The 27940-nt window shown below is 41.7% G+C and overlaps 1 protein-coding gene across 1 annotated transcript; it reads left to right on the top strand.

Moving 5' to 3' along the window:
- The first annotated feature begins 129 nt into the window (after nucleotides 1–129).
- Nucleotides 130–27104, top strand: LOC118362762 (tyrosine-protein kinase receptor TYRO3-like). Its single transcript, XM_035743353.2, has 19 exons — nucleotides 130–740; nucleotides 5254–5437; nucleotides 10336–10436; nucleotides 11531–11701; nucleotides 14539–14625; nucleotides 14834–14949; nucleotides 15480–15660; nucleotides 19422–19564; nucleotides 20298–20436; nucleotides 20597–20723; nucleotides 20958–21052; nucleotides 21182–21277; nucleotides 21572–21652; nucleotides 22509–22601; nucleotides 22821–22942; nucleotides 23762–23871; nucleotides 24109–24268; nucleotides 24645–24781; nucleotides 25044–27104. The coding sequence occupies exons 1-19, from the start codon at nucleotides 686–688 to the stop codon at nucleotides 25468–25470; spliced, it is 2625 nt and encodes an 874-aa protein (XP_035599246.1). The 5' UTR covers nucleotides 130–685; the 3' UTR covers nucleotides 25471–27104.
- Nucleotides 27105–27940: the final 836 nt, after the last annotated feature.

Genomic DNA, 27940 nt, shown 5'->3' with positions numbered 1-27940 from the left:
GATTGTCACAACCTTATTTTTGTGTACTACTTGCAGTAACCTAATATACCCTGCAACTCAATTGCTTTTACAATTGCCTTTGTCTCTGTAGGTTCAATAGGTGTTACACGAACAGATTTCTCACTAGGCGGCGGTCATGCACATTGACATTCCCCAGGACACTGACCGTTTTGTCCAGAGGCTTATTCCCTACGATAATGCTGTTGCAAAACGTTTTTCTAACGGAAGCAAACGGGGGACCTAACTCAATTTGTCCAATGGAAACTCGTTTTCGTTATACGTTTTCCGTTTGGAGTAAAGGATTTATGTTGCAATTCAACCGACGTAATGAATACACCCCTGATGTAGTAGGAGGCTAGAAAAACAACGTGTAAATCACCATAGACGGAGTCCACGTCAACTTATCTGAAGCAGTGTGGTCGGTTACTTAAGGAAAGAAAACAACATATACTTTGCTTATTATCCCGGACAGGAATTTACTGGTATTTCGGTCTTGGTGAATTGTATCACCGCGCCTGGGTGAATTGTTCCCTATAAATCTCAAAGTAGTGACTTTCTAGTGCGGAAACCGACTTTGGAGTCACTGCCCGAAGGGACATGTAGCTCTGGGCTTCGACTGTTCAAAACTTCTGAATTCGTAGATTTGTGAATAAGAAGCTCAAACTGTGAACCAGATGTTGAAAAGATGACCATTTATCTTTGGATCATACTCTTGGCACAAAGTAGTAGAGCAATCCATGGTAAGTTTGAGTAATTATACCTTGACTGCACGACTACTTCTCAGGAATTCCTAATTAGGTTATATTTTTGATTAGTTTATTGAACTCAGATTCGCGTATATGTTTGTCAACAACGATCGATGTTATTTCAGTGGTCGATAGTCCAAAACAAGGGACCGCTTAGTTTTTCTGCACACAATTGAGTGCTAGTGTAGGGGTTTCTCTCTCCAAATGTTACAGTATGACTTGTAACAACGTTTTGTAAATAGGGCACAATAACAAGGGAAGAGTCTGATCATAGTCAGGGATCTTTGGGTAATTTGCATATTCCCCATCCAGACCTGGGTCCAAAACGTTCGGACAAATACTCAAGTATTTGAGATGTTTATTTGATTTTCGGCTTTGCTGTTTTGGGACTATTATATTGGCTCCAAATATTTAAAAGGGGATTATTTTTACATAGGCCTAGCAGGGATCATCAACTAGATAAAGTCGCGGTGTCGATTTGTTTTCTGGAGTGGGTGGTCGACATAATTACAAATATTTTGTAGACTGCAAAAATACCAAACAGATAATGTTTGACTAAAACATAATCATTTCAAACCTTGCTTACATTTGTATAAGATCACGTGTCGTATCATGAGTGGGAATACTTGGTAACAGATTTACTTAAATTAAAATAATTTGGGAGCTGATTTCCTGGTGTTTTTACAGTCTCATGAATATGGTAGTGAAATCAGTGGTCTGGACATTCAATATAATGATAACGTTCACTCTGCTTGTAGAATTTAAGGTAGTGCTTCATTTACCTGCTTTTAGCAACACAAATGTATTGCTCCAAATTGTATAGGGTTGCACAAAAACAGTCGTCAGCGGGAAGCCAGAAATTAAATACAATTCCATTTCAGGTGGGCAGGACGCTTGGTCATTATGATGGGGGATTTGAGACAAAATATCTAAAAGATCATATTATTTAACAGACTTTCCAAACATGGGTCTGATGTAGACCAACTTCCTCTCTGCTTACCTCTTGTCAAAATAAAAGTCATGCATGTGTGCCATTTGTGGACACAAATTGAATAACTTGTGGGGACTTTTATTTTGTGGGGGACTTTTAAAGCAAAGGCTTCTAATTTTTTTGTTGTCAAGCAGATGGAAAAGGGGTTTAAAAAACATCTACCAGATAAAGTCTTAAAATGCATTAGAAATACATCAAAACACATTAATGTTGAGGTAAAAGGCCGCTGCCAACTACTATCTACACTTGGGCCTGTATTTACTTTAGGATAACATATCTGGCTTCTGTACATTTAAGAAACATTGCGCTCTGTCTTGTAATTCCTTTACCAAAAACCCACATATCTGTAAGATATTTTATCATTTCTCTCACTGGATAATGAAAGTTCACAGAAGTAACAAGTAAAGTTAGGTATACCAACAGTGAAGAGGCGATTGCGGGATACTGGCCTTCTAGGCAGAGTTGCATAGAAAAAGCCATATCTCAGACTGGCCAATAAAAATAAAATATTAAGATGGGCAAAATAACACAAGGCCAGCATCCCGGAGTCGCCTCTTCACTGTTGACGTTGAGACTGATTGTTTTGCGGTTACTATTTAAAGAAGCTGCCAGTTGAGGACTTGTGAGGCGTCGGTTTCTCAAACTAGACACTCTAATGTACTTGTCCTCTTGCTCAGTTGTGCACCGGGGCCACCCACTCCTTTTTCTATTCTGGTTAGAGCTAGTTTGCACTGTTCTGTGAAGGGAGTAGTACACAACGTTGTACGAAATCTTCAGTTTCTTGGCAATTTCTCACATGGAATAGCCTTCATTCCTCAGAACAAGAAAGACTGACGAGTTTCAGAAGCATGGTATTTGTTTCTAGCCATTTTGAGCCTGTAATCAAACCCACAAATGCTGATGCTCCAGATACTCAACTAGCCCTAATGAAGGACAGTTTTATTGCTTCTTTAATTAGAACAACAGTTTTCAGCTCTACTAACATAAGTGCAAAAACTTTTTCTAATGACCAATTAGCCTTTTAAAATTATACACTTGTGTTGTGCTCTCCTTTTTATTTATTTTTTAAGTGTTCCACTCCTCTAGCCAGCACCTCGCCTAAATAGGTGTGTGTTTCTTTCACCTCAACTTGGAAAGCTAACACCACGTGCCATTGGAACACAGGAGTGATGGTTGCTGATAATGGGCCTCTGTACGCCTATGTAGATATTCCATAAAAAAATCAGCCGTTTCCAGCTACAATAGTCATTAAAAACATTATCAATGTCTACGCTGTATTTCTGATCAATTTGGTGTTATTTTAATGGACAAAACATGTGATTTTCTTTCAAAAACCAGGACATTTATAAGTGACCCAAATCTTTTGAACGGTGGTGTACATGTTTTTGCTGTTTGTTCTTTTGTTATAGAACTGAAAAGATTTGAGTCTTGGTTGATCTCCATTTTGGATGGGTAGCTTTTGTGTTGTTCAGTGTGTGCCAATTTTCCCAGAAGTGGTTTGATTCTTCAATTACACTTAGCTGATTTATTTATTTAGATTTTTTCTCAGTGGAAGAAGTAGCCAATTGTCATACTTGAGTAAAAGTAAAGATGCCTTTAATAGAAAATGACTCAAGTAAAAGTGAGTCACCCAATAAAATACTACTTGGGTATAAGTCAAAGTATTTGGTTTTAAATATACTTAAGTATCAAAAGTAAATGTAATTGCTGAAATATAGTTAAGTATTAAAAGTATAAATAATTTCAAATTCCTTATTAAGCAAACTGGACCATTTCATTTTAAAATTTTATATCTGTGGATAGCCAGGGGCACTCTCCAACACTCAGACATAATTTACATACAAAGCATGTGTTTAGTGAGTCCACCAGATCAGAGGCAGTAGGGATGACCAGGGTTGTTCTCTTGACAAGTGTGTGAATTAGACAATCCCCAGTAGGCCGTCATTGTAAATAAGAATTTGTTCTTAACTGACTTGCCTAGTTAAATAAAGGTTACAAAAAATGTAAAATGTAACAAGTACTTTTGGGTGTCAGGGGAAAATGTATGGTGTAAAAAGTACATTATTTTCTTTAGGAATGTAATTAAGTAAAAGTAGTCAAAATAATACAGATACTCCAAAATACGACTTAAGTAGTACTTTCAAGTATTTTTACTTAAATACTTTACACCACTGTTTTTTCTTAGTGTATTTCTTTATTGTTTTAGTGTTTCACCAAAGTGAAGCCGTAAGCCCAGGTTTTCTGTGTTTTTGGTTGGATCTGTTTCTCAATTTGTTTCTTAGGGTTTTGCATTCTTCATCAAACCATTTGTCATTGTTAATTTTCTTAGGTTGTCTGCTTGACATTTTTAGATTTGATAGGGAAGCTGAAAGGTCAAATATATAGTTTAGACTTTCTACTAACAAGTTTACACATTTGCTATTGCAGTAAAACGTTTTGTCTAAAAAGGATTGGATTTGTTGTTGCCCAATTGTTTTTTTTGTTAGAATGAAAGTAGTGTAGAAACCTATCTATAGCGTTTCTTAATACGACGTCTATGTTTCACAAGTTTGTACAGTACAAAAAACTTTAGTATAGTTCAGTAGAGTAAATAAAGTAGATTATAGTCCTGTACAGTAGAGAAGAATAGAGTGGTTGTACAGTACACAGTAGAGCACACTACGGTATACTATAGTGTACTGTACTGAACTCTACTGTGCTGTACATGTGAAACATTAACATCCTATGATTGGTTCAGATTTGGTCCGGACCAACCAAATTTGGTCTTGTTTGATGGCGGAGCTCATTAAAATAATATCCAGTGTATAGAATAATTCCCAAATATACCTTTTTGTGTACGTATTTATGATACATCACCATGAAGAAAATGAAATTAATATCCATAATTATGCAGCTCTGTGTAGTAAAGATCAGGGACCCATGATGAAATTCCATTACGGCAATTCTGTTACCGGGTGTAAATCCACGTCACTTACTGTAGTTCAATAACCAAAATATATATTTTTATAACTCAAGCTTTCATGCCATTACCGGACTCTCCATTATTTTTGCAGACATCTTTGAATTGTAAGTCCGAGCAGATATTTAAGAGGTTTTGGAAAATGTGGTTACATCAAGAAAATAGATTTGATAGAAATTCTGTGACCAAACTTTTACATCTGCACAGTTCTTCCAGTGAATGTGGTTTTGTGACATGTTCAGTTGTGTGGTTTCTTAAACGTTGAAATGGTTTTTGTTTGGCATACATTTTAAGTGAAAAGTCAGCCGTGGCCATTGTTACCATGTATTTGCCCTTTACCATTTTGTCGGCTACCTTTTCAGGGGTATCCAGTTAGCTTTCCTGTAACGCTCACTACTGCTTGTGTGTTGGAATCTGACGTAGCCTTAGATCCCATCCATGATCTTTTGTACCACGCCATTTTAAAGTAGTGAAGGAACCCTAGTGAAGAAGAAACAACCACAATGAGCTTAGGCTAATAATCAGTGACTCATTGTGTCCTGACCTTTGACTTCTAGGACTCCTGTTCACCAAGAACCCCACCAACCTCACAGTAACCCAGGGCAACACGGCTCGCCTGGGTTGTTGCGTCGAGGGCCTGAGTGAGCCGGAGATTGTGTGGATGAAGGATGGGGAGAAGCTGTACAGCACAGACCAGATGTACATCCCCATCGAGCAACACCACTGGGAGACCTTCCACAGGTCAGCGCTTTGGTTCAGTCTCCTACTTTATTGTGAGAACATAATGTTGAACTTTTATCTTGTTATCTGTCACTCTGGCTCTTGTGGGAAGAGCAAGGATTGGTGAGTGATGCTTCAGTTTAGATTTCTAATCATTGTTTAGGCAGATTGGTATAGATAGCTCTACCAGATGGAGTAGAGTACCTAAGCACAGAGAGCGATTGCATTTCACCAGAAATCATTTGGAGGCTGTTTTTGCAAAGCGTCATTATCTCAAGGAAACTAACCTTTCCTTGGAGTGTTGTAAAGCACTGAGCTCACCATCACCAGATCAGCTTCACAGGAGACTAGTAGATATCCAGTTAGTTGAAAAGTCAGAGAAAGTGCTTCTAAGTTTAATCATAAAGCTGGTCAAATAACATTAATTGTAGCTTAAAGCATTGTCTTTTTTTATCCTTCAAAGTCTTTGCTCTTGTGTGAATTCAATAACGTTGTCAGTCTGCCTTAAATACTGGATTTAAGGCAGACTGACAATGTTACTGAATTTACACGAGCAGACTTTATCTGACTCAAATCAAATTGTATTAGTCACATGCGCTGAATACAACAGTGAAATGCTTACTTACAAGCCCCTAATCAACAATGCATTTAAAAAAAATACGCATAAGAAATAAAAGTAAAGGGCAGTAGTAAAATAACAAGTGAGGCTATATACAGGGGCTACCGGTACAGAGTCAATGTGGAGGCTATATACAGGGGCTACCGGTAAAGATTCAATGTGGAGGCTATATACAGGGGCTACCGGTACAGAGTCAATGTGGAGGCTATATACAGGGGCTACCGGTAAAGATTCAATGTGGAGGCTATATACAGGGGCTACCGGTTAATTGAGGTAATATGTACATGTAGGTAGAGTTATTAAGGTGACTGCATGGATGATAACAACAGAGAGTAGCAGTGATGTTAAGGGGGTGCAAATAGTCAAATGGGTAGCCATTTGATTAGGTGTTCAGGAGTATTATGGCTTGGGGGTAGAAGCTGTTTAGAAGTGTTTTGGACCTAGACTTGGCGCTCTGGTAAACTTTTGCCATGCAGCAGCAGAAACAGTCTATGACTAGGGTGGCAGGAGCTTTTGACATATTTTTTGGGCCTTCCTCTGACCTCTCACCTGGTATAGAGGTCCTGGATAGCAGGAAGCTTTGCCACAGTGATTTACTGGGCCAGTTGCCGTACCAGGCAGTGATGCAACCAGTCAGGACGCTCTCAATGGTGCAGCAGTAGAACCTTTTGAAGACCTGGGACCTGTTGGTTCCACTTTTCTGGGTTCTGTTGTTTACTTAACAAATAAGGAACACTCAAAATGTCTCCTATGTCAAAACCTGCATGTGCAGCTAAAAGAACAAGTTATTCTCAACACAAGGCTTCTGAGAACCTGTCTCAGCAGTATGCAAATCTGCCCTTGTTGCAGAGAAAAACAGACGCTGTCGCTCTCTCTCGCTATCACCCTCTGTCCCTTATCTCACCTTTTCTCACAGATGTGGGGCTGCGGGTTTTGGCAGAGAGCTAGACACAGACAGAGGCCTCAATATTCAGCTATACAGTGAGCATAAGTATAATAGCACGTAAGCAAATTAATAACAACATAATCAATGGTGGGGGTCTTTAGAAGACCCCCAAAATCAACTTTAACCCTTCAGACCCATGCCAAATCTTTTCTGTCTCCTGAGGGGGAATAGGTTTTGCCGTGCCCTCTTCACGACTCTTAGTGTGCTTGGACCAGGTTAGTTTGTTGGTGATGTGGTCCACAATCATCTCCTTTGTCTTGGTTACGTTGAGGGATAGGTTTTTATTCTGGCACCACACGGCCAGGACTCTGACCTCCTCCCTATAGGCTGTCTCATCGTTGTCGGTGATCAGGCCTACCACTGTTGTGTCATCGGCAAACTTAATGATGGTGTTGGAGTCGTGCCTGGCCGTGCCGTCATGAGTGAACAGGGACTACAGGAGGGGACTGAGCACGCATCCCTGAGGGGCACCTGTGTTCAGCGTGGAGGTTGTGTTGTTACCTACTCTTACCACCAAGAGGCTCAACATCAGACCTAGGTTTAAATACTATTTTAAATCTTTCAAAATACTTAGTGTTTGCTTTGGCCTGCCTGAAATGCCATATAGGTGGGTTTTGCACTTCTGGGAATTTCTATTCGGTCAAATTGCAATGGGTAAGCTTAATCAAGCTAATTATTTCAGATAGTTTTTTAACGCAGGTCTGCTAAATATGGCAGAGTAGAACTTACAGGTTTTCAGCAGGTTTTGGGTGGTGTTAGGGGGAGGTTTAATAATCGGCTTGGGGAGTCTTTATCCCTGTCAGAAAGAGAAAAAAACTGTAAATAACATGGCTGGAGTGGAGACAGCAAGGGGTCTACCCTTACCGTAAACCAGACCCCGAAGAGGGGATTGTAAATGCAGTCAGCTGCATCTGTCTGTGAGTTACGTAAAGCTGGAGGCAGACTGCTGGACCTGCTGGTAAAAGTGAACTTGCATCGCCATTGGTAGCCGTTTCTGTTCATCTCATGCACTGAAGCTCGAAGGTCTTCAGTTTGATCTCTCTAAAGTCTGAAACATTTTCCCTGTTTCCTGCTCATCACACAGACACGAATGTCCTAGATACCAGGGACATTCACCGTATGCTGTGTCTAGTCTAAAGAACTAGAATGATGTGATATATATATATATATATAAATGTAGAATGATTTCTATCATATTTCTATGGTCTCGTGACTTGTCCTTCAATGGTTGGAGTGGTGAGTTTGGTGATGATTGGTGTCAGAAGTGGGCAGGGTTGGGGAGTAACAGATTACAAAAAAACGGTAACTGTAATCCGTTACATTACCATCAAAAATATTGTAATCCAATTAAAGATACTTTTGAAAAACTAGATGATTACTTTTAAATTCAGAAAGGATGTTTGTGGAAAAAAATATTTGACGCTTCTGTTTTCTCAATGACATTCAAATCAGCATTAAAAAAAGGCGCAAATTTAAGTTTGTTCCACCTGAGCGAGTCTGACCACAAGTCAGAGACCACTCTGATGACACACCAAATGTGTTCGATGGATCGCGGGAAAAGAGCAGGAATAGGCTTTTGTAGGCTACAGGCCAAGCTATGTCTTCAAATGGTGCGACTGCTGTCGGCATCCAAAGATCATCCAACTTGAATAAACACTTGGGGGTAAGGATGACAGCAGTGGTGTAGTCTACGGTGATACGGATATCACTTTTTATTGATATCTACATAGCGCATTGATGTGAATCACACTGCTGCTCTCTCATTTAGTTATGTGCGCCTTACGGATTGTGGTTGTTGTGGATGGCTGTTCACACATCTAAATGTGTATTTGAACCCAATAATGGTTGAATTCAAGAAGTTTAAACTACCTACCAATCATTATTTTTTTAATCCAGTGGACAGTCAGTGAAATATGCTCATGCAACAGCTGCATAGTGCAGATCACAGCCTATGGAATAAAAATGGGGCTTTTATTGCTCAACAAATTCACGCGGATTATTATTATTATTATTTTTTAAATGCATAGGCCTAATGGACACATGCTCACACTCGCACACTTTTGATAGGCTTAAATGGGCAATCTGTTGTTGCAACATTATTTTTAGGATTTATAAATTATATATCCTTTTGATTCTTGAAGAATATAACTTATAAATGCCTCATGAGCTTAGTTCAACTGTCACACTGCATGAGAAGCCAAAATATAAGCTTGTTTTACTCCAACGTTTGTAAACTTTGTAAATGTAAACAAACACTGTATAGCCTCATAACATGGTTAAAACAGTCCTTGCATCCATAGCGGTGTCTTAATTTGAGAGGGGTTACATTTCTCCAGGCCCAACCCTCAGCTTTTTACCAAAACAGAGGCGGGTGTCCGTTTTGTTATGGTTTCCTCTGTGGATTTGCCCTTTAAACATCTGCATATTATCAAGATATTATAGTGTCTCCAACAAAAAGGTAAACAATAGGCCTATAGCAAATGCAAATAGCACTTTTCAGTAGTGCTCAAAGCATGCCATTTCAGGTAGCATTTGTTTTTTAAGCCCAATCAGTCCTCCATGACAACAAAATCATAAACAACAGAGTAGGGCAGGCTAATAAGTCCTTAGTTTTGGGGTTAAACTCAGATAAAGCAATTTGGCTAATCTATACTTCCATATTTCCAAGTCCTATTCTTGAAGATCAAGGGGTATAACATTTATTGCAATGACTGGAATTCTAATAGACCTTGGTTTTTAATGTAAAGATATCATTTAATTGTATTATATGTAGTAGAAAGCGATGGGTTAGAAGAAGCCTACATAACCAACCCATAAATAAAATAAATAAATAAATAAAGTAAAATTGAATATCCATATATGGCCAGCTATGTAAACTTTTAAACATTGAACGACATGTAATTGCAGGATAAATCTGTAACATACGTTTTTGTCTTCTAATGCCTCTTAAGGGGAAAGTAATTGAATGTAATCAGATTACAATTGGACAGGTAACTGTACTGAATTACGTTTAGAAAGTAATGTACCAAACCTATGAGTGAATATGACCTGTCAATGCTCACAGTGATTTCCTGAGTGACTCCTAACACAAATGCACATTGTACTCCTGCCCCAAGCTAGTTCATTGATCCAATTAGTTAGGGTCCTACTCCATCTCTCAACATATCCTCAAGGGGTTATTTATCTTTGTTTTATTGTCCTTTTCCGTCTCCTACCCAATTATGTGATGGGCTTTTACCTAAATGTGGCCTAATGGGTCTCGCCTCCTCTATCATTTTGAAATGTGCATTATTTAGCATCTCATGTAAAGTACTAGGGGGATCACTGAGTGTCTGTCTGTCCGGGTGGTTTCAGTGTGAAGTCTGTCCAGCAACAGGATGCAGGGAAGTACTGGTGTGAGGTAGAGTTCCATGGCTTGACCATCTCCTCTGAGCCCGCCTGGATAACAGTCGAGGGTAAATCAATCAATACATTTAGCCCTCTGTCTGTATGCCTGTGTCTTGGTAATTTGAATTCGATACATTTTTGACAACATCCCTTTTGATTTAAACCAAACATTCCATACATTTTTTGCCTATGGAAGAAGTGGTCAGAAAGTGACTCTTTGCATCTGAACGCCGAACAATTCAGGAGATAAAGGTGCTCAAAGTTGATCCGTTTTTCATTCCATGAGTCTTCATCACTGGAAAACATAAACGGTTGAATTTGATATCATGTAAAAGCTTCAAACAGGGCTGTGAAACTATTTTCCGTTAAGTTTGTTTGACCTTTTAACGGTTATTAGTAAAAATTCGGATTTTTTTTTCTCTTCATATTTGCAGATGTTGTACTTTACACCCTACTTTACATCTGAGGTGTTTGTTGTGTCCGCCATCGGTTGAGACACAACAAGCTCTTGAATACAGGGTGGGTGACCATTTTAGTCCTAGAAATAGAATTAATAGAATGGAATATCCCTGCAATGTATCTGGTACACCATTGAATTTTTTACTACCTCAAAGATGGTGGGTGGACCAGCGGCTGTCTGTCAACTTAAATGGTCATGTGTATTCGATCTATATTTCTATGGTTTTTGCTGGGTTTCCTATGGAGGGTTGACATAATTTAAAACAACAGATATTTCCATTCAAGTCGACATTCTCTGATGTGTGGACCTCCAACCGTCTTTGTGGTACCATTTTGAAAGTTGACATTTAAATGTACTAAAATGGGAATAGAATTTATCAGCCAAAACATGACAACAACCCTATATTGGACCAATGGCAGGCACAACCCAAACACCTCAGATTATGTCAATTAGGGTCAGTCTAATCTACAACCTATGCAAATGCACTTTTAAATTATTTTTGGTTGTTGACAATTGACCATTTTTAAGCACCTTCTTTCTATCTCTTGAATGTTTTGGCATTCCGGCCCAAAAAGTCACTTTCTGAGCAATTCCACAATGGGCAAATATGTATGGAAGGTTTCATTCAATTCAAAAGGGATGCTGTCAAAAAGTAATTGAATTCAAATGGATTTACCTCTCTCTCGCCCCATCCATCTCCAGGTGTCCCCAACTTTATACTTGAGCCCCAAGATGTAGCCACGTTCCCTAGGGTGCCCTTTAACCTGACATGTGCTGCTGTGGGCCCCCCGGACCCTGTGGAGGTGCTCTGGTGGCTGGGGGGAGTACAGAAGGGTGATGCCACCTCCTCGCCATCTGTACTCCGTGTTAACGGTAAGTCTCTACCGGGCTGTTTCTCTTTAGTCTTTCTTCAAATCCGTGCATCCTGTCTCCTCGCCTTCTTCTCAAAACACATTGGAGGAGAAGATCTGAGATGCCTCCCCTCAGACACTCAATTGTATTGGTCACATACACATGATTAGCAGATGTTATTGCGAGTGCAGCGAAATGCTTGTGCCTCTAGAGCCGACAGTGCAGCACTATCTAACAGGTAATATTTAACAATTCCACAACAAAACCTAATGCACACAATCTAGTAAAGGAATGGGATAAGAATATATCAAATACATGGATGAGCAGTGACAGCGCAGCTTAGATACAATAGATAGTAAAAGGTAGCTAGTGAAGGATACAGTGTATATACATTTGAGATGAGTAATGCAAGATATGGGAACATTAGTGCCATTATTAAAGTGACTAGTGTTCCATTTATTAAAGTGGCCAATGATTTCAAGTCTGTACGTAGGCAGCAGCCTCTGTGCTAGTGATGGCTGTTTAAGTCTGGCTTTGAGATAGAAGCTGTATTTTTCAGTCTCACGGTCCCAGCTTTGCACCTGTACAGACCTCGCCGTCTGGATGGAAGCGGGGTGAACCGGTAGTGGCTCGGCTGGTTATTGTCCTTGATTTTTTTTTTTTTTTACCTTCCTGTGACATCGGGGTTTGTAGGTGTCCTGGAGGGCAGCTATTTTGCCCCCGGTGATTCATTGTGCAGACCGCACCACCCTCTGGAGAGACCTGTGGTTGTGGGCGGTGAAGTTGCCGTACCAGGCGGTGATACAGCCCGACAGGATGCTCTCAATTGTGCACCTGTAGAAGTTAGTGAGGGTTTTTGGTGACAAGCCACATTTCTTCAGCCTCCGGAGGTTCAAGAGGTGCTGTTGCGCCTTCTACACAACACTGTCTGTGTGCGTGGACCATTTCAGTTTTGTCGGTGACGTGTACAACGAGGAAAACATTCCACCTTCTCCACTGCTGTTCCTGATTTCAGGAACTGATGAAAGACGATTGAGAAATATCCTCTATTGATTTAACAAGCCAGAAAATGGCATATGAATCATATGTCTGATCAGACTGTTAGTGCTGTTAGTTCAAAAAGGTGGACCGCCATCCGTCTGTTGTAAGAGCAACTCAGACATTCGTCATACTTTGCAAGGAAGGGATCATGGTTTTATGGCTTTCAAGCTGCTCTTAGAGATTTGTGCTTGAGTTGGAAATGGAACTGTTTTAATGGTATGAACGAAGCCAAAGGTTATTCTCAGTGGGTGGAACGCTAATGTAGGGCTTTCCTGCGCTTTTCTCTGAGGGTTTACACTCCGATGTTATGTCTATGCTATGCTGATGTCTACGAGTAAATACACAGTGCTTTTTTGTCTATGGGCACAGCACTGTATGACGTGTTTTCTTGTTGGCTATAGATAGGGAAACCTGTAATGATTCCCCTTATCAGAAAGAACAAATGTTATGACTTGAGAGTGGAAATGTGCTGTAATTGGTTGAGAACGCGTACAAGTGTAAATGTTTGATACGTGTAGACACCAGCCAGTGGATTGTTCATTAGAAGTCTGATTCATTCCCTTCTCGTGATATGTAAGCCTTTCGCCTTAGTGGCTCTCCTCCTTCATTTCCTGCTTATGTTTAGCTGGTTTAGTTCCTCTGTCCTATTTAACTGGCCCCAGGGCTCTGGTCAAAAGTAGTGCACTAAATGGGGAAGAGGGTGCCATTTGGGTTGGATGCAAAGACTTTGCTGCTGAGTTCTAACTCTGAGTCAGGAATGAAGTAGCCAGATACTCCACTTAACATGTGCTGATGTTTTCCTATCTGGCTACCAGAGACTGATGTTTCCTTGGAATGTGAGAGTAACCAGATGCGTTTCAGTCCAGCTGTTATGACCCTGGCATGTTTTTCTGTCAGTCAGTGGAAGACTAACCAGGTAGTGGCCCTTATTGCCTGATATTGTTCAGTGTACACACACACACACACACACACACACACACACACACACACACACACACACACAAGTTTGTTTTTTACTAACAATTGATTCTCATTCAAAATTCTATTTCCCTTACCCTTAACCTCACCTTTACCCGACTTGTAACCCTAAACGTAACCCCTACGCCTAAAATAAAATGTTCCTTGTGGGGACCGGTGAAATGTCCCCACTTATCCAAATTGTCCTTGTTTTACTATCCTTGTGAGGACTTCTGGTCCCTGCAAGGATAGTAAAATGCGTACACACACACACACACACAACACAAGCCTTCCTGTAACTGTGTTTGTCATGAAGGATTAGCTCAAGGAAAGTGATACAAGGCTTAACAATGTCGGTCTAGGTTAGGAGTTATTCCTTGTGCACTCCTTGTGTTTCCGTGCTGTAGTTTCAGTAGCTGGTTTGTGCAAATTGGTGGTTTCGAAAACCCTTAGATCCTTATCCAAGTTAGGCGTGAATAAAATACAGGTTTTTTCAGTGCACAAGATGTCTAGGAAGTCTGGAGATGTGGCAATTTCACCACCGGTTGCCGCTGAGGTTGTGGAAATCCAGATGATACATTTATTTATATATATATATATATATAAATGCATACCACAGTGGGTTACATATACATACATGTATATATATATTAGTAACCCACTGTGGTATGCATTTCATACTGTTCCCAGTGTGAAAATGACTCATTTACATGGGAGAAACAAACTGTTGGTCAGGCATAGTAGCAGGGGACTGGTTTAATTCACTCTTTTGGCATCGACTGAACCCTCCCCTTTTTAAAGGGCTCTGGTTTGCGTACCTCACTTAACATGTCTCCCACCTCTGTTCCCTTTCCCTGTAGGTGTGAATAACAGCATCAAGTTCTACTGCGAAGCCAAGAATGCCAGAGGTATCTCAGTATCGCGAACAGGCACTGTGCACATTAAAGGTGACTAATTCATGAATATTCAGTGCTGTCATGTGTGACCAAGGCATTTGCTTTTCAAATTGAATATGCTGCCTGATGAAGACCGGCTAGTCAATGCACATCGCAGTACGCTGCTGTTACTTAGCTCTTCTTGTCTGCTACTCGTCCAGCTCCTGTGCAGAGTTGGATGTTAGTAAATCTAAATCCCCGTCTTTTTCTTTGACTGCAGTCCTCCCAGCAGCCCCTAAAGGTGTGCAGGTGGTCCACATGGTGGAGAACAATGTCACGCTGGCCTGGAGCCCAGGCTTCACTGGACACTCTGACCTGTCGGCCTGCACCATCCAGGTAAAGAATTGTATTATATTCTAATACTCCAGTCCCACAGATAAAAAGGAACTAAACCGGCACAACTGAGATGGCTGGCCAGTGCTGTGGATTTGGCTAAATTCCTGAATCAAATAACCCTGTGACTGAATTATTATATGTGGATGTTCAATAAAGCAGTCATGGAATATGCCAGCAAACTGACACACTCAGTCAGCAGTTAAATATATTTATGCATTTTTAAGAGATGTGGTTGTTGAAAGTCGTCTGTCAGTGCAATTTAGGATGGGAGTGACAACCATCAAAATTGAGATTCATGCATTGGATCAATGCTTAGTCAAGATTGAGAAAATGAAAATAATTCTTTATTTTTTGGGGGGCAGCGCCTTGAGTATTATTATTTTTCGTTCTTTGAATGAAAGAATTTGCTGACGAGAATTTCACCTCAAAACATGGATGACATATCATGCATTTTTTTCCCACACGCTCTGACATTTGTCCTTGAACTTTCACCCTTATGGAATGTTTTCCTTCCTTCCTTCCTCTTGCAGATGTCTAAGAACTCTGGGAGGAAGGTGGAACTTCTGGACCAGCGTGTAAATGTTCCACCATTCCAACAGATCCTCAGTGGGCTGAGCTGCTACTCCAACTACAGTGTTCGAGTGTGCTGTGACAATGAGGTTGGGACCTCTCTATTCTCTGGCTGGCTGGACTTTCAGACACCAGAAGCAGGTGGGCATCCAGCCAATAGAATACATAATGACATATCAGCTCTTTTGTTCATCAACTGTTTTTTTGTCATTGGGTGCACCCCAAATCTCACCCTATTCCCTATTCCCCATTGCACTATTTATGGGCCCCCGGTCAAAAGTAGTGCACTACTTAGGGAATAGGGTGCCATTTAGTATACACACATGGTCAACCAACCACTTCACCAGCTGGACATCAAAAGCACATGATTCATGCAACAATATGGCAAGTGGCAACCTTATCACAATGGGAATATAACGTAATGCTTCATGTTTGTTGGCCCTCTGTGCCTCACAGCCAACTTTTCAAAGTTGTTACACTGTCAAAGTACTAGAACATGAACTAAATCCTTTAACTTTTATATAGGATGGAGTCTAATTTGATAGGTTTTAAATAAGGTTTGTTGTTGAGATAAGGGGTACATACATGCAGCAAAGTTTAGGATGTGGTCATGGGAGGGAGTCTGATGAGGGGAGCAGTGCAGTTGGGGTTTCTGGGGGTGACCTTGATGGTAAACTGGCAGTGCTGGACACAGGCCAGTTGATTCCAGTACTGTTGGTACAATGAACCATTGTGCATGCCCTCAATCCAAATCAATGTGTTGCAGTGCTGAACTAAGGCCTGTTGCCTCAGTGTCCCCACACGCTGGTCAGGAATACCACTACAGGGAGACCATGGGCTCTCACTCTTAGAGATCAACCAATTTTTAGTGAGTGCTGTTAGGTCAAAGATACTGATTGATTAGTGATTTCCCTCTCCTTGCAAATCTTTCCTGAGTTTTAGAGCAGATGGTGTTTTAAATAATGAACTGCTTGATGGCAGTAGCACAAGTTTACAGTGACCGCATTGACACAGTACCAGTCAAAAGTTTGGACACGCATACTCATTCAAGGGTTTTTCTTTATTTATACAATTTTCTACATTGTAGAATAATAGTGAAGAAATAAAAACTATGAAATAACATCTATGGAATCATCTAGTAAGCAAAAAAGTGTTAAACAAATCAAAATATATTTTAGGTTCTTCAAAGTAGCCACACTTTGCCTTGATGACAGCTTTGCACACTCTTGGCATTCTCTCAACCAGCTTCACCTGGAATGCTTTTACAACAGTCTTGAAGGATTTCCCACATATGCAGAGCACTTGTTAGCTGTTTTTCCTTCACTCTGCGGTCCAACTCATCCCAAACCATCTCATTTGGGTTGAGGTCGGGTGATTGTGGAGGCCAGATCATCTGATGCAGCACTCCACTCTCCTTCTTGGTCAAATAGCCCTTACACAGCCTGGAGGTGTGTTGGGTCATTGTCCTGTTGAAAAACAAATGATAGTCCCACTAAGCGCAAATCAGGTGGGATGGCGTATCGCTGCAGAATGCTGTAGTAAGAAGACATGCTGGTTAAGTGTGCCTTAAATTCTAAATAAATCACAGACCATGTCACCAGCAAAGCACCATCACACCACCTCCTCCATGCTTCATGGCGGGAACCACACATGCAAGATCATCTGTTCACCAACTATGCGTCTCACAAAGACACGGCAGTTGGGACCAAAAATCTCACATTTGGACTCATCAGACCAAAGGACAGATTTCCACCAGTCTATTGTCCATTGCTCGTGTTTCTTGGCCCAAGTAAGTCTCTTCTTCATATTGGTGTCCTTGAGTAGTGGTTTCTTTGCAGCAATTCAACCATGAAGGCCGGATTCACGGTCTCCTCTGAACAGTTAATGTTGAGATGTGTCTGTTTCATGAACTGAAGCGTTTATTTGAGCTGCAATCTGAAGTAGTTAACTAATGAACTTATACTCTGCAGCAGAGGTAACTCGGGGTCTTGCTTTCCTGTGGCGGTCCTCAAGAGAGCCAGTTATATCATAGCGCTTGATGGTTTTTGCGATGCGCTTAAAGAAACTTTCAACGTTCTTAATTTTACACATTGACTGACTTTCATGTTTTAAAGTAATGATGGACTGTTGTTTCTCTTTGCTTATTTGAGCTGTTCTTGCCATAATATGGACTTGGTTTTTTACCAAATAGGGCTATCTTCTGTATACCACCCATACCTTGTCACAACACAACTGATTGGCTCAAACGCATTAAGAAGGAAAGATTTCAGATTAACTTTTAACAAGGCACACCTGTTAATTTAAATGCATTCCAGGTGACTTCCTCATCTTTTTTTCACCTTTATTTAACCAGGTAGGCAAGTTGAGAACAAGTTCTTATTGACAACTGCGACCTGGCCAAGATAAAGCAAAGCAGTTCGACACATACAACGACACAGAGTTACACAACAACACAGAGTTACACATGGAGTAAAACAAACATACGGTCAATAATACAGTAGAAAAATAAGTCTATATACAATGTGAGCAAGTGAGGTGAGATAAGGGAGGTAAAGGCAAAAAAAGCCATGGTGGCAAAGTAAATACAATATAGCAAGTAATACACTGGAATGGTTGATTTGCAGTGGAAGAATGTGGCAAGTAGAGAGAAATAATGGGGTGCAAAGGAGCAAAATAAATAAATAAAGTAGGGAAAGAGGTAGTAGTTTGGGCTAAATTATAGATGGGCTATGATTACAGGTGCAGTAATCTGTGAGCTGCTCTGACAGCTGGTGCTTAAAGCTAGTGAGGGAGGTAAGTGTTTCCAGTTTCAAAGATTTTTGTAGTTCGTTCCAGTCATTGGCAGCAGAGAACTGGAAGGAGAGGCGGCCAAAGGAAGAATTGGTTTTGGGGGTGACCAGAGAGATATACCTGCTGGAGCGCCTGCTACAGGTGGGTGCTGCTATGGTGATCAGCGAGCTGAGATAAGGGGGGACTTTACCTAGCAGGGTCTTGTAGATGACCTGGAGCCAGTAGGTTTGGTGACGAGTATGAAGCGAGGGCCAGCCAACGAGAGCGTACAGGTCGCAGTGGTGGGTAGTATATGAGGCTTTGGTGACAAAACAGACGGCACTGTGATAGACTGCATCCAATTTATTGATTAGGGTATTGGAGGCTATTTTGTAAATGACATCGCCAAAGTCGAGGATTGGTAGGATGGTCAGTTTTACAAGGGTATGTTTGGCAGCATGAGTGAAGGATGCTTTGTTGTGAAATAGGAAGCCAATTCTAGATTTAACTTTGGATTGGAGATGTTTGATGTGAGTCTGGAAGGAGAGTTGACAGTCTAACCAGACACCTAGGTATTTGTAGTTGTCCACATATTCTAAGTCAGAACCGTCCAGAGTAGTGATGTTGGACAGGCGGGCAGGTGCAGGCAGCGATCGGTTGAAGAGCATGCATTTAGTTTTACTTGCATTTAAGAGCAATTGGAGGCCACAGAAGGAGAGTTGTATGGCATTGAAGCTCGCCTGGAGGGTTGTTAGTTAACACAGGGTTGTTAACACAACTCATGAAGCTGTTTGAGAGAATGCCAAGAGTGTGCAAAGCTGTCATGAAGGCAAAGGGTGGCTACTTTGAAGAATCTCAAATCTAAAATATATTTTGATTTGTTTAACACTTTTTTCTGCTTACTACATGATTCCATATGTGTTATTTCACAGTTTTGATGTCTTCACTATTATCCTACAATGTAGAAAATGTAAAAAAAAAAAAAAACTTGAATGAGTAGGTGTGTCCAAACTTTTGACTGGTACTGTATACCAAGTCTACCTTTTTTTATAATGTTCTTTATGATCAAATATAAGGTGTTAAATGTAGAGGTTTTCATTGACACCTCATCCTTGTGTGTTATTCCTCCCCAGTGCCCTCTGCTGCCCCCCGGAACCTGACATTTGACCTAACGGAGCAGCAGCTGTCCATGACCTGGGCGACCTTGGAGGACGATGAGCTGCAGGGGAAACTGATGGCCTACAAAGTCCAGTGGAACCTGGGAAGAGAAGGACAGGTAGGATACAGCCTCATACAAGTGTATGTACACACTGGAGAGACAGTCTCATACACCTGTACACGCTGGAGAAATCTACCACACACCAGAAAAGCCAAATGTCTTCAGCCTCCTGAGGTTGAAGAGGCGCTGTTGTCTTCTTCACCACACTGTCTCTGTGGGTGGACCGTTTCTGTTTGTCAGTGACATGTACGCAGAGGAACTTAAAAATGTCCACTTTCTCCAGTACTGTCCCATCGATGTAGATAGATAGTCCACGATCATCTCCTTTGTTTTGTTGTTGTTGAGTGAGAGGTTATTTTCTTGGCACCACTTTCCCAGGGCCCTCACCTCCTACCTGTAGGCTGTCTCGTCATTGTTGCTAATCAAGCCTACTTCTACTTGTGTCGTCTGCTAACTTGATGATCGAGTTGGAGGTGTGCGTGGCCACGCGTGAACAGGGAGTACAGGAGGGGGCTGAGCACACACCCTTGTGGGGCCACCGTGTTAAGGATCAGCATATAGATTTTGTTTCTTACCTTCACCACTTGGGGGCGGCCTGTCAGGTGGTCCGAGACCCAATTGCAGGGCCTTCTCAGTATTCAGCAGTTCCAAAGCATAATGTGTGTTGTGTAAAAAATGTAAAAAGCCTAGCACTCCCTTGCGGTGGAAGCTTTTAAAAAAAGTTTCTTCAACTCAAAGCATGTCTTATGTAGACCTTACACACTGACATACTTTGGTTGTTGTGTTCCAGGAGGCTCTGTTCTTTAAAGAGAATGTGGCCCACCTGTCCGGTGGAGGTCGTTTCTTCAACGCCACCTTCCACGTGTCAGCGTGTACAGTGGCTGGTTGTGGGCCCTGGAGCCAGCCTGTACTGGTCATGCCCGCCTCAGGTCAGTGAGCCCCTCTCACTCTCCATTATAAGCCCTGTCACTCTAGTTGTTTTAAAACCTATGTTCCAAATTTGAAGGTGACAGGGTGTTGTGCTGTATGTAAAGCCAGTTTGTAATGTGTGTGTGTGTGTGTGTGTGTGTGTGTGTGTGTTCCACACAGCATTGGCAGCCCAGATGCAGAGAGGCCATATGTGGGTGGGTCTTCTGTTGGGCCTGCTGGTGGCCACCATGGTGGGGCTTCTCTTGACAGTCCTAGTGCACCGCAGAGGGAAGGAGACACAGTTTGGGTATACTACCATTGCTCTCTTACTAAACCAGGCCAAAGCCTTTCAAATAAACATTATTTTTTGTTTAAATTAATTTGCATGGGCTGAAAGCAGTATTTTAATGAATTGACTGACCTACTGTAAACAGCTGCCAAAGTATTTAAACCGGGCCTCTGATTCTGGTAGATACTGCAGACAGTCGGCCTGCCGGCGCCCATACAGTATGTGAATGCAGGACTCTGCTTGTCATTGCAGGTCTGTCTTCAATCCCCCAGGGAATGAGCGCTTGGTGTCCTTCACTGCAGCCAGGTCATTCAACAGGACCTGCCCCGAGCTCCCAGAATCCAGCTGTAAGTAAAGTCAGTCGTGTTTGGCTTGCGGCCTCCACAAATAAAGGTGCCGCCCTCTGTTGACACTCTGTGCTTGTAGTCATTGGACCTTGGTGGTGAGTAATGAATTAAATCGGTGTCTCCCACCAGTGGACAGTTTGGGTATCAATAACGATCTAAAGGCCAAACTGCAAGACGTCCTGATCCCAGAAAGACTACTGACCCTCGGACACATGTTGGGAAAAGGTTGGTGAGGGCTTCCTTGTGTACCGTTTCTATACAAACTAGTTCACACCCTTAAAAGTGTTGACAGAAAGTAGACCTGTTGAGAAAAAAAAAATGTGGTAGATGCTGGCGACTGCAAAGGAAAACATTTACTAACGTCTGGCATGGCCTATAATCATGACCGTGTATGGCTAAATAACAAGGCAGACCTCATGTCTGTGTTGTGATGTTTTGGAATATGTTGAATTGTAACCAAAGTGTATATTGTCCCAGGATGAATGTGCCAGTGATTTTCAATTTTCTGTGTTTGAGTAGGTGAGTTTGGCTCAGTGCGTGAGGCCTTCCTAAAGATGGAGGACAGTACTGTACAGAAAGTTGCAGTGAAGGTGCTCAAAAGTGAGTGAGCGACTATAGACTACATTTTCACTGCCTTTTTATATGAATGTGTACAGTCGGTGGATATTACATTGAAACAGTTGAAAGTAGGCGTGAATGTAGATTTCTTCCCATTCTGGAACTTCCTTTGTGTGCACACGCTTGGGCCTAATCATAGAATTACAGAATCCCTATTCATTTCAGAGGTACGCTGTAGGTCTAATAGTAAAAATTTGTTGTTTCACTTTTAAAATGGATTTTCTTAAAAAAAAATGTTTTAATGTGGCATAAACACAACCAGTCATGATGTTTTCATCTGATTGTCAAACAATCATGTCAAACGGCTCCTATAATAAGCCTGGCTACCTGCACACGTTTGTCCACTCTAAAAATATATATATTCCAGCATCATTACAGTGCACTGTGCAAACACCATTTGATGAATGGATAGAGACAGCTGTTACAAAACACCAGAAAGTGGAATGAATGATTTCGATTTGGCGATTTGTCAAAAATACTTAAACTTGTGTAACCTGAATTGATGCATCCACTGCTGTTTGCGTGCGTCTCAGTCTCGGCCACTCATCTCTGCCGTGGCAAAATGTCACTATATTGTCCAACCATACCGCATTTTGGAGCATACTTCCACACGTCCAGTCTCACATGTGGTCGGGTAATGATACATAATGGTGTAATAACCTACAGTTCTTCTTGGCATCTTTTTAATTATTATTATGATAAGACTCATGTTTTACCAGCAGGCCTATGGTGTGCCCCCACTATTTATTTTGCCAGAACTCCATACCGGCTTACTTTTACCCCTGATGTGAACTAATACGTCCTTGCAAGTCGTGATAACTTTTTTTTCTCCCATCAGCGGATATCAACTCGTCATGTGATATTGAACAGTGCCTGAAGGAGGCTTCTCATATGAAGGACTTCGATCATCCTAATGTCATCCAGCTCATTGGTTAGTAGTGAAGAAAGAAACCCATGACTTAGGCCAACTTTTATTTCAATTAAATTCATGACAACTTTATTTACGAAAGGCATTGCTAGATTACAAATAATATATTCTACAAACGGGTACAAGTAGGCTCCTTAGGATCAGAGAAAGAGTTGTAACTGTCATTACAGCAACTCAATGCAGTGAGTTGTTGATTATATTGAATATGTTTTGGTCCTCCAGGAGTGAGTTTGCACAGTCGCCCTCAGCAACGGTTGCCCATCCCCATGGTTATCCTGCCATTCATGAAGCATGGGGACCTTCACACATTTCTGCTCTTGTCTCGCCTTGGAGACGAGCCCTTTGTGAGTGCCCCCTAAACAGTTTATACACACTTGTATGCATACTAAAATAGATACATTGAGTGTACAAAACATTAGCAACACATTCCTTAATATTGAGTTGCACCCCCTTTTGCCTTCAGAATAGCCTCAAATTGTCGGGGCATGGACTCCACAAGGTGTTGAAACCATCCCTCAGGGATGCTGGCCCGTGTTGACTCCAATGCGTCCCACAGTTGTGTCCAGTTGGCTGGATGTCCTTTGCGTGGTGGACCGTTCTTGATACACACGGTAAACCGTTGAGCGTGCAGCGTTGCAGTTCTTGTCACACTCAAGCCGGTGGGCCTGACACCTACTACCATACCCCGTTCAAAGGCTCTTAACTTTTGTCTTGCCCATTCACCCTCTGAGTGGCACACATACACAATACATGTCTTAATTGTCTCAAGGCTTAAAAATCCTTCTTTAACCGGTCTCCTCCCCTTCATCTACACTGATTTGAAGTGGATTTAACAGGTAACATCAATAAGGGATCATAGCTTTCACCTGGACAGTCTGTCATGGAAAGAGCTGGTGTTACTAATGTTTTGTACGCTCACCCTATAACACCATCTATAATACATTTCCGCCCAATGTGTGTCCAGAGGACTCAAGGTCTTCTACTGTTACATTTGACAGTTTACATAGAGAATGTTTTAAATAATTTCTTTATTTCATGTTATGGAACTAGAGGAAAGACCAGGTTGACCTGTGGGCCCAAATTATTATTTATTTTCATAGTAGACTTTTTGTATAGGTTCAAATCACGTTTTAGCAAAATGTTGCTGTCTCTCCCTTACACAGACCGTGTCACTGCAGATGCTCATACAGTTCATGTTGGACATCGCTCGTGGAATGGCGTACCTGAGCAACAAAAGCATCATACACAGAGATCTGGCTGCGCGCAACTGCATGTGAGAATCTACGAGCACAGTAGAATGTGGCTTTGTCCCAAATGGCACCCTATTCCCTTTAGGGCCCTGGTCAAAACGAGTGTACTAAATGGGGAATATGGCAACATTTGAGACAGCAACCCGTCACTTTACTCTTTCCTAACGGGGACTCCCTCTGATATAGTTTACACTGAATTTACTAGAGCGTTATCTTGCCTGTGGGTTAGATTGTGACCATCTCCTCTCCTTTGTTCATAGGCTTAGTGAAAACCTGACAGTCTGCGTGGCAGACTTTGGGCTGTCAAAGAAAATCTACAGTGGCGACTACTACAGACAAGGATCTGTCTCAAAGCTGCCTGTCAAGTGGATAGCACTGGAGAGCCTTGCTGACAATGTCTACACTACTCAGAGTGATGTGGTATATACAAAGATGGACGCACCCTCATAGTGGTCACAGTACACACAAACTCGTATCTTCACTTTCTAAATGATGGTGACACTGTAGGGTGGGAATATTTCAGTTCGGTATCCCCATCTTGAAATCCTCTTTGTGAAAAGGATTACATGTGTGTTTTGTAATGCAATTCAATGCATTGTGGATAAGATGTTGATTTTGTTTCCAGACCAATCAATTTCATTTTCGTATTTTTAAACGATGTAGTGGCCACAGAAGTTAACTGACTGAGTCCCTGTTTAATAGATATGTTGATTATGTTTTTGAAACTGTCAATTCTTTATTTTTGCCTTTTTTAGTGGCCCCGGAAGTTAATTGACTGACTCTGTTTTCCCCACAGTGGGCGTTTGGAGTCACCATGTGGGAGATCATGGCACGGGGACAGACCCCTTATCCCGGGGTGGAGAACTCCGAAATCTATGAGTACCTCATCAAGGGAGAGAGGCTCAAACAGCCACCTGACTGCCGAGACGACATGTGAGTGGTCCACTGGGTCTGATAGAAAATTCTCTGGCGTTGAAAATCAGCCTGCAAGGCCTTCATCAGAACTGATGGGATCAGTGCTATACTTTTCAAATGACTAAACAATCTAATTATCATCATTGGTGCCAGATTAATGAAAATTATTTAATCATGAGTTTGTATATTTTACTGCCTATTTAACCAGGTAACTAATTGAGAACACATTACTTTACAATAACAACCTGACAGTTCAAGTCCTCTCCCTCTCTTTTCCCAGTTATGAGATCATGCATAGCTGCTGGAGCCCTGTTCCCAAGTGCCGCCCCAGTTTCCTACACCTGATTGACCAGCTGGAGGGGCTGTGGGCCAGCCTATCCCCTGGGCCTAGCTGCATTAAGGAGGCCCTTCTCTACGTTAACCTGGAGAATGACAAGGGGGAGCAGGGGGCAGGGGCACTGGGTCCAAGGAAGGACCCCTTCTGGTCAGGAATGCCCTCACAGTGTGTGGGGATGGAGGAGGATGAGAAAGACTGGCTCGTGGTGTCTTCTGGGGCAGCTCTGGCTGTCGGTGGAGACTACCGCTACATCATCGGTCCTACCTGTCATGGCACTGAAGAGGACGGTGGGAGGCAGGGGGACTCGATGGATACCTTGCAGCCAGACGTTAGGGATGAGGAATATGAAGATGCGTTCATTAATGTGTGATTTTATATTTCGACCACCATGCTGCCTCCCCTGCCCTCCTTAACTGACCTTGTGTACAGATCTCACAGACTGGCAAGTTGATTTTGGAGGGTTGGTCACTCACTACTGTCCTCCAGTGAAGTTTCTGAAAACGAATGGATGCTCACCAGCATGACCTAACGGAGCAGAATTGGATTGAAGTTCATATCTCAATGAACTTTTCTACCCAGTTATTCTGTTCTTTGTGTACATTATACTATGACTTCACACCAATACACACACACAATCAGCCTTACTATTACATTGACAAAAAGCGCAGTATATTTTAGATCTTGACTGATACACAGTTAACTTTTCAATGGAAAACTCACTGACCGAGGCATTATTTAGTCTGTAGATATGTACCTTTTGATGTTTTAGGGAATTAATTTATTAACAAATGCTGCCTACTATAGGTATTGAACATTGGCATTTGCTGCTTTGCGAACTTACTCCCTTTCATACCCTAAACTCAATATAATAAGCAGCTCCAGTCCAGAAGCCTCTATTACACTTGTTCTTATTTAACCGTAACATTTTAATGGACCACAACTGAAATAATCCTTTAAAGCAGTGGTCACCAATCTGAGTTCAAAAGCAAGACAAGCTCTACCGCTCAGATGTATTTTGTTTTACGTAACCTTTCTGAATTACAGTTCATGTAAGGCAATCAGTCAATGGGAAAAATTAATTATGCCCTAATCTCTGATTTCACATGACTGGGCAGGCCTGCAGCCATGGATGGGCCTGGGAGGGCATAGGCCCACCCATTGGGGAGCCAGGCCCAGTCAATCAGAATTAGTTTTTCCCCACAAAAGGGTTTTATTAGACAGAAATATCCTCAGTTTCATCTGCTGTCCAGGTAGCTGGTCTCGGATGAAGAAGCTGGAAGTGGAGGTCCTGGGCTGGTGTGGATACACGTGATCTGCGGTTGTGAGGCCTCGCAACATTCCTGCAATCAGAATGCCACTTTCACACTCCCTCAAAACTGTGACATTGTGTGACAACTGCAGCACAAGGTGCACTTGTGTAATGATCATGCTGTTTAATCAGTTTCTTGATATGCCACACCTGTCAGTTGGATGGATTATCTTGGTTTAAAGAGAAATGCTCAATAACCAGGATGTAAACAAATGTGTGCACTAAATTTGAGAGAAGCTTTGTGCATATGGGACTTTTTTTCAGCTCATGAAACATGGGACAACCACTTTACATGTAAGAGTTTTTCATTTTTGTTCAGTTTATATTTCAAAATGTGAGGTATGATCACACCAGCAATTGATCAGTTGTATTACTTGTAAGGCACAGCTGAGTGAGCATATATTTGAAATAATAAAAAATACATCTGGGCTGATGGTGCCTGCATCTGATGGTCAGGCCCAGTGGAGGGAGAGCAGCAGACTGAGGGTCTGCCTCAACATCTCCCTTCTCTCCCTTTCCTCCACTGACACTGACCAAATAGGGACAGTCTGCCAGCTGATGGCAAAACTCGAGTCGCACCGCATAATTTCTGCCTCATGCACAAATTCATGTTACTCGTATGAACTATTTTAATAGCATATAAGTGTTGAATAAAAAGGTGTTGAGTAAGAACTTAAACTCACTCAAAAACAGCAGCTCTTTCCTGTAGTCGTTGACAGTCTCTCTAGTCATGGTTTGAAATCTCACAGTATCAACATTGCTGTAGGTTTTTTTTATACAAGTGGGGAGAACAAGTATTTGATACACTGCCGATTTTCCTACTTACAAAGCATGTAGAGGTCTAATTTTTTATCATAGGTACACTTCAACTGTGAGAGACGGAATCTAAAACAAGAATCCAGAAAATCACATTGTATGATTTAAGTCATTTGCATTTTATTGCATGAAATAAGTATTTGATACATCAGAAAAGCAGAACTTAATATTTGGTACAGAAACATTTTGTTTGCAAATACAGAGATCATACGTTTCCTGTAGTTCTTGACCAGGTTTGCGCACACTGCATTTTGGCCCACTCCTCCATACAGACCGTCTCCAGATCCTTCAGGTTTTGGGGCTGTCGCTGGGCAATACGGACTTTCAGCTCCCTGCAAAGATGTTCTATTGGGTTCAGGTCTGGAGAGTGGAGTTTAGACCAAAAAGCAATATTTTTGTCTCATCAGACCACATGACCTTCTCCTATTCGTCCTGTGGATCATCCAGATGGTCATTGGCAAACTTCACAGGCCTGGACATGTGCTGGCTTGAGCAGGGGGACTTTACGTGCGCTGCAGGATTTTGATCCATGACGGTGTAGTGTTACACTAATGGTTTTCTTTGAGACTGTGGTCCCAGCTCTCTTCAGGTCATTGACCAGGGCCTGCTGTGTAGTTCTGGGCTGATCCATCACCTTCCTCATGATCATTGATGCCCCACGAGGTGAGATCTTGCATGGAGACCCAGACCGATGGTGATTGACCGTCATCTTGAA

This window comes from Oncorhynchus keta, chromosome 29 (assembly GCF_023373465.1).
Source record: "Oncorhynchus keta strain PuntledgeMale-10-30-2019 chromosome 29, Oket_V2, whole genome shotgun sequence".
NCBI classification, from domain to species: Eukaryota; Metazoa; Chordata; class Actinopteri; order Salmoniformes; family Salmonidae; genus Oncorhynchus; species Oncorhynchus keta.
Note: the sequence above shows the minus strand (reverse complement) of the source record. Positions and strands in the feature narration are given on the sequence as shown.

Excerpts from the sequence above, each read along its gene's own strand:
- LOC118362762 (XM_035743353.2), top strand. The coding sequence starts at position 686 with ATGACCATTTATCTTTGGATCATACTCTTGGCACAAAGTAGTAGAGCA. Across the intron at positions 10,437-11,530 it reads CGCCTGGATAACAGTCGAGG|GTGTCCCCAACTTTATACTT; the intron begins GTAAATCAATCA and ends ATCCATCTCCAG. Across the intron at positions 21,653-22,508 it reads TGCAGTGAAGGTGCTCAAAA|CGGATATCAACTCGTCATGT; the intron begins GTGAGTGAGCGA and ends TTCTCCCATCAG.